The sequence below is a fragment of the Dermacentor silvarum genome, chromosome 2 (genome assembly GCF_013339745.2).
Source record: "Dermacentor silvarum isolate Dsil-2018 chromosome 2, BIME_Dsil_1.4, whole genome shotgun sequence".
In the NCBI taxonomy this organism is placed as follows: domain Eukaryota; kingdom Metazoa; phylum Arthropoda; class Arachnida; order Ixodida; family Ixodidae; genus Dermacentor; species Dermacentor silvarum.
In genome coordinates, this window is record NC_051155.1 from 46,571,749 (window position 1) to 46,578,864 (window position 7,116).

The window sequence follows — 7,116 nt, forward strand, 5'->3', positions numbered from 1 at the left end:
GAGCTTGCAGAACCTCTGGATACAATGCTGAGGGTACCACGAGGAAGTAGTTGGCTCGGAGAGGCGAGAAGTTCTTCTTTAGGAGAATGCCGTTTTGCAAGAAAAACGACGCTAATCCTCCCCTGAACACCTTCGGCACAATGACAGTCTTGCCTTCCAGGTAGTCTACAAGGCTCCTTAGTTCCGGGTCGGCTCGCTGTTGTTCAGCGAATTCGTCGCCACTGATGTGTCCCAAGAAAGTGTCGTCATCCTGGTCGTCCTGTGGCGGGGGTTCGGCGGGGGCACGAGACAAGCAGTCGGCATCAGGGTGCTTTCGCCCGGACTTGTAAATGACGGTGATGTCGAATGCTTGAAGTCTCAGACTCCATCGTGCGAGGCGACTTGAAGGGTCCTTCAGGTTAGCTAGCCAACACAAGGCATGGTGGTCATTGAAGGGCCTGCCGTAGGATTCGTTGACTTGGCCTTGATCACTGTGGCCTTCTCATCGCTGTGGTACTCCGGCAGAAGTCCTTGCGTCCTATGGCTAGCTCGCTGGTCCTTGGCGATGCTGGTGTTGTCCTCTGGTTTCGGGCTTGGATCTCGGCTTTTCGGGAGCGTTCGGTGCATGAACGCACTAGCACTTCCACCAGATTTCACGTAGTAGTGACTGTGAAGAAAACAGTCGCAAAACTGTGCATGACGAAACGGACTTTTTATTGGGCAAACCTGTGCCGACAAAAGCAAGTTGCATCGAAGCACAACGATGGCGGCGAATACAGTCGGCGATCGTCGAAGTCTGATCAGCGGCGAAACGCATCGGCTTTATACATAAGCTATCGGAGGTTCCAGTAATCCCTGGTGTCCGCATGCCTTCCAGAAAGTACTACACAATTCACGTCGCTCATGAAATCAGATTAAATGGGCGTCAGTGACAAGAGACAACGGATAGAATAATCGATAACGTTTGAGAAACTTTCGATACATGCAGGCGCGTCCTGTGCCTAGCAATAACATTTAACATTTGTTAGCCAGTGAAAAATGGTCACCAGTGTATAATGAACATGTATACGTGTCAATATGTTCTTATAGTCTGCTCTGTGTACAACCAAATGGAACATTACAGAATGAAGCCTCTATGCAGCGACTGAATGCACGTCTGTCTGCATGTCTGCGCACAATGTTTCGCTTTCGCTGCGAGCGCATTTTCGCACCGTGCCGTGAACTTTAGGCCACAGCATATGAACATTTGACAGTACACAAGCAACCATTGTTGCGTGGATGCTATCAGAGCTGTTCAAAAATAATTTCATTATAACTAGGGACTTCGACGCTATACGGCGACTCATGATGTGCCATCGTGACGATTCAATCATGCTCTGTTTCTTTTCTTCTAAATTCTTGGACGTTTAAGTATCCTTATTTCTCAAGTTGCGTCGCACTGTTGTTTATCGGTCTTCTCAGCGAGGAATTTTCTGCTGCTTCATTTTGTTAATCCAGTACATTCATTGTTTGTTGCTAACATAAACGTGAGCATGGGCCATGCCTTTTTTGAATGTGCCGTTCTCTTCCCATTCTGGTGTACTTGCCAGTATCTAGTATCAGCAAGTTCATAGACCAAATCTTCATGACATTAATTGGGCAGTGCGTGCAGGCGAGCTTCTCAGTGCGCACTTTCTGCTACTCACCGAACATCACAGCCCCAGCGCCGTAGCAGAAATCCTCGCAGAAGTGCTTGCTGCACACCCGAGTTGTAGCCGATGGCTGCTTGCCGGTTATAAGTTTGGCAATCCAAGCTACATGCAGCTTTTTGGCCTTCGGGTACTTGTGAAGGCTGACACAGGGCTCCTTTGTGTACGTGTCCGGCACTGCGGTACCGAGCAATAGCCTACCATGTTGGATGCCTTCAAAGGCAGCCACTACCTGTTCCAGTGCTTTCAACTGTTGTCAAGCAGGTACCCGAAGCAGGAAAACATCCCCACTTAATCGGAACCGTAGCGCAGATGGGACTCAACGTTCGTTTTCAGCTCGCTTCGGTGCTTCCGAAGTAGACGACGCGGCCGCTCTGTCCACGTGATGCCTCATATCACGTCACGCCAACGGTGGCGCCAGCTTTTCCAGTGGTGGAGCTCGCCCTCAATACCACTGCAAATTATGTCATTCAAGCCCTTTTCATAAGTTATACTTTCACCCTGATTCATGTGAGCTGCTAATCCTCCCCTGCAGTAGATTTCCAATAGACTAGATCACAGTTATAAAGTCGGTGTGCCACATTGTTAGACTATACTGCATTTTTTAATTTTTACCTACCATGCTCATCATATCAGACGGATCACCTCCCCACATCAATTGCAGTTATTCTACACCACCACGCATTCTTGAATGCCCTAGCTGCCATAGTTTAGCAAGGAAATAGTTGCTTTATATTTTGTACTGTATTTGTGGGCTTCTCTGCATTATTGAATATTTGTGTTTATTTTTCTCATAGCTGATAGTGTATAAGCAGGAACTACCGAATGGTTTTATGCATTGTTTCGTATTAACGACTACTGTCTGTAATGCATATCTGCCAACTCTTCCGAATTTTTTGTAAAGCTTACAAACTGTTCTGTTGCTCTACGAATGTTGCATCAAGCATCACAAAAAATTAATCTTGTTTTCAGGAAAAGTTTGAAATTTGAAAGATGAGGCTGGGCAAGATAAAAAAAAAGTGCATGCAAAGACTAAATTCTGATGTTATCAGTACTGTCCTTTTGTGTTGGAAAGCGAAAGAAGCCTCATGCCAGTGGTGTACTTGCTTAGAAGTCTATTGAGGCAATGCAAGTTCATTAAGTAGGCCAAATCGGGCAGTGCAAAGTCACTGAAACGCCCTTCATGATATTTTATGTTCCTTGTAAGTTCTGCTGTTCCAAATTTGCTGCTGCTGCTGGTGCTCTGTGTCTAAAGGTAAAACATCGTAAATAAAGGACGAATGTACACACAGAAACTGTCTGTGCTCACGGCAAATATCTTAAATAATGGGTGCTAAACCCCCTCTCCCCCCTCCTCCCGTCTGTCATGTCCATGAGGTTTGTTGCGAATTTTTAAGTGCACATGTTGGCAGGTACGGTAATGCGATTTGACCTTGAGGGTACTTGAAATAAGTAAATAAATAAAAGAGAAAATGCAAGCAGATTATATTCGTGCCAAAAGGAAAGGAACGTAAGCTTCAACAGTGCATGCTGCTTGAATCAGATATAATAAGGCATTTCTTTTTCTACCTCCACTTCATGCAGGCTCGTGCAGACGAGTGTAGTGCAGGGAATAGGCTATGATGTTTTCTGCTGCACTTGGTTCACTGGAGTGTTGCCAATGGAAACGGATGGCATATCGTCTCCTCCAAACGAAGAGCACCTGACGTCACATTTTTTCTGTATTTGCATGCACCGGCTGCCTGAACACTCCAACCACTGAAAGCTTATGTACTAGTTTCCTTTCAGTAACAAAAACTCTGCATCTAAATATATTGTTAACATGCAGAGCACGAAGACAAGCTTTGCTACGGATATATAACACAGCGCTGAGTCTGAAGCAATCTGTGATGTAGATAATTTTATCTTGGAAGATAAGGTCACCTTTCTCCCGTCCCACAAAGTCGCACCGGCACACCTTGCTGCTGTCCTCGCAGCGAACCTGCGCTGTCGTCTCCATGTGTGTATACCGAAACCACAGGTGGGCGTAGCTGAAATGCTGCTGTGCATTTGTGATGCCCACCTGTTCATCTGTTGCCTACTCGCATTGCAGCTGTGGTGTAGAAGGTGTAGTTTTCATTCTACACTTCAATTATAAGATATGGCTTCGTGTAGGTAGATGCAGGTACACTTTTTCTGCACCATTAAAAAAATGGAAAGGCGAAGTCCTACACTACCTACATTGTACAAGCACTGGCTACAATGTAGCCCTAGTGTATTAGGATAGCAGAGTTGGACACCAAGGACCAGGGAAGTGTACCATTGGCATCAAAAGTTTGTAGACTACAGGCTGTGAGAAAACGTTGAATTTCTCAGCAGTATACGGCTGCAGCCAGTAAAACCGTACATTATGTTATCCGCATATTACCAGTACAAACTAGAAATATGAATATACCTGGCTGCGTTTCCAGAGAGCAGATATATTCATATTTTTCTCAGGTCGTGCTGTCCATAATCTTTTGATGCCAATTATACTCGGCTGCAGCAAAATCAACCTTCAGTACATTCCTAAACATATAGGGCTGTCAAAGTTGCGTACTTGATTACGCTGCTGGTGATGATGTTCAATGCTTTGCTTCCTTGTGAGCTTCTTCGTCCTGTATGACAGTGTACCTCATCCGGTGACCAAGTGACTACAGCCATAGTCCATGTGTATGTGTGTTTGCAGGTAACAACGTGTACGGTGATGATGTGCGGCACAAACTGCAAGCAATGGGCCGCACAAAGGAGCGTGAGGGCTACATTCTCATGGACCTTATCCAGCCACCCATCACCAAAAACTACATTGTGCGGCCAGGTGGTGAGGTCAGCGTGTGCAACGTCAACAGCGAACTTGGCATCTTCGGTGTCATCCTCGGGTAAGTACAATCCACATTCACAGCAGGGGCATGGTCTCTTGCTTTTGAGCCATCCTCAGGTTTTTCTTGTACCTTTGCTTGCCCAGGAATTAAGCTTTACTGACTCAAAATTCTCGTTTCACTTTTCATAGTGGTGCCTTAATAGACGCACTTTCATCAAACGCTTGTCAACGTGACGCTGTTTCACATCCCATGGCTACATATTTCATGTTCATTCACTTATTTATGCATTTGCTTGTTTGTTTATTTATTTAATTATTTAATTTTGCACCAGTTAAACCACCACCAGTTTTGCGACATTTGTTAAACAAAAACATAAAGGTATGTCACCTGTATGAATAAGAGGGTTCAGAACATATGACAGTGTGTCCTTGGATGGAAAGGCGACCGCTTGCATTGCATTTATTTGGTGCAATGCGCACGCATCTTATCATCGATCCCCTTCTGCTGCAGCAGTTACCATGTAATGCATGCCTGTGCTGTGAGAGCTGTCTCAATTTCTCACACCCATGCCACCCTAAACATGTACACGACTGCTCTTAAATGTAACTTATATAGTTAAATATATATAATGATAATGCAATCCGCTTCATAATTCCCGCACATTTTTCATTACATGGTCGTTCTGATGCCGAGCTCTCATTTTTTTTCCCCCTCTTCATTCTCCCGTTAAACTGGGCCTGTATACATTGCTCCCAATACAGTTTCACCTATATGGACAGCAGCAGTTCCTCTTGTGAAGGCATCGTCAGTGATGACGATTGATATAACAATCGAAGCTAAAATGAAGAGTTTAAAAGGGGCAGGTACAGTGTGGCATGGGGGGGGGGGGGGTACTGCTTTTGTGACAGCAATCATTTGGTATTTCGCTGTAAGTTATGCATCGCTGAATGGTCAATTTTGTTAGCGCACAAATTTTCACGCACGATGGGGACAGAATGCAAGAACTCTCATGACGTGCACCATTTGGGCGTACTAAGAATCCCATGTCGTCAAAACTAATCTGGAATTTTCTACTAAGGCATGTGATCAAAATTAATCCAGAACTTTCCACTAAGGCAAATCTTATGATTATAACACCTTGTTTTGAAGAGAGATGGCTAATCAGTATAGACTGAAATAGTATTCTTTGAAAACTCTATGTTTGTTAATTTCACGACTATAGCTTGTTTATTGGAAGAGAAAATGAAGGTCAAAGTTACATTTTATGTATTTCGCACTGAAACGCGAACGCTCAGAAGTCAGTGTGGCGTCCCCTTTTCGAAATATTTTCATATTTGGGCCGTTGTGCCTCAATAAACATTTTTGAAACTAAGTCCAGTCTTTAGCTCTTTTAGAACACAATATATTCCATTTTTAATAATGAACAATTCACTAGGCCCAAGCTGACACCATCAAGGTGGCGTCGTCCCCCATATTTCGCTTTTGCGCCTTTTCTGGCATATTGAGCGTCTGCTTAATTTAAGAGTGGCTTTTTCGGTATTGTGGAAGGGTTATTTACTAACACTGCTCAAATAACTTTAATCTTTAGTGGCCCTTTAAGCCTCATTTATCGATCAACCAATCAGTCACTCACTTTTCTTTTCTAATGCAGGGACCAAGACGACATCATAGAGAATTACGAGGCAGGGCACATCGTCCGTTCAAAAACAGCTGGCATGAGTGAAGGTGGCATCAGTGCTGGCTTCGCCTCCCTGGACAGCGTTTTTCTAGTCTGAATTGTGCATTATGCTGAGAATGTTGCCGCAATTTAATTTGCTGTGTACAAAGTGTAGCGAATCTTTAGATGATAACTATAATGCTATTTTTTTACAGATTGATTATATTTGTACCTTTGAAAGGAAGATCACTGGTCGATTTCATGCAGGCTCATGAGAAATAAAAACATATTTTTACGTGCTTTGTTTTATCAAAATGTTCTGTGAATCTAATTTGCACATTTACTGTGAACTTGTGCTTAAGTATTTTGCGACCAATTGCAGATAGGTACATATATATCTGACGGGAAGACTTTTAGAATAGTAGGGCGCTTATGGTTTGCTAGTGCATCACCTTATACATGTTTTTCCGATAAAGTAAAGTAATATTGCTTCATGCTGAAATCTCATATCATAGTTTTCAAAATAACTAGCCTCACCATTGCATGTCAGCAGCTGCACTGTTTTGAGCAACACATGCACCGATTTCACATTACACGATACCGACACTGTAAATGCAGCTCTATAAGGCACACCTCTCATGCAGATGCCATCATAAGTCACAATTATATATGTATAAGTTTCATTTAATCACAGCTGCACCACGAGCACTGCACATTGTAATGCAGAAACGGTGTCGACAAGCAGTAAATGCATCATAGATCGCCTTCATGCGATTCGCACTTCATAAACAGGCACTGAAATCCTGAATGGTTGTGCAATAATTCCAACAAACGGAACTGCATACTTTTTTAATGTCAAGGGCTAACCTATGAAAGCCCATTCACATTGGGCGAGAGGCAGGGAGGGAGTACAGCTGCGTCAGTGGACCTTTCCAGAAATACGCATGCACCA

The 7,116-nt window shown here is 43.8% G+C and overlaps 1 protein-coding gene across 3 annotated transcripts in view; it reads left to right on the forward strand.

Moving 5' to 3' along the window:
- Window positions 1-6,414, forward strand: part of LOC119441445 (glutathione synthetase-like) — an 87,045-nt gene extending 80,631 nt beyond the window's left edge. For all 3 annotated transcript variants that reach the window (XM_049661303.1, XM_037706062.2, XM_049661304.1), the window contains 2 exons: window positions 4,375-4,564; window positions 6,159-6,414. In XM_049661303.1, coding sequence (XP_049517260.1) covers window positions 4,375-4,564; window positions 6,159-6,178 — 210 coding nt within the window. In that variant the 3' untranslated portion in view covers window positions 6,179-6,414. The remainder of the gene's footprint in view (window positions 1-4,374; window positions 4,565-6,158) is intronic.
- Window positions 6,415-7,116: the final 702 nt, after the last annotated feature.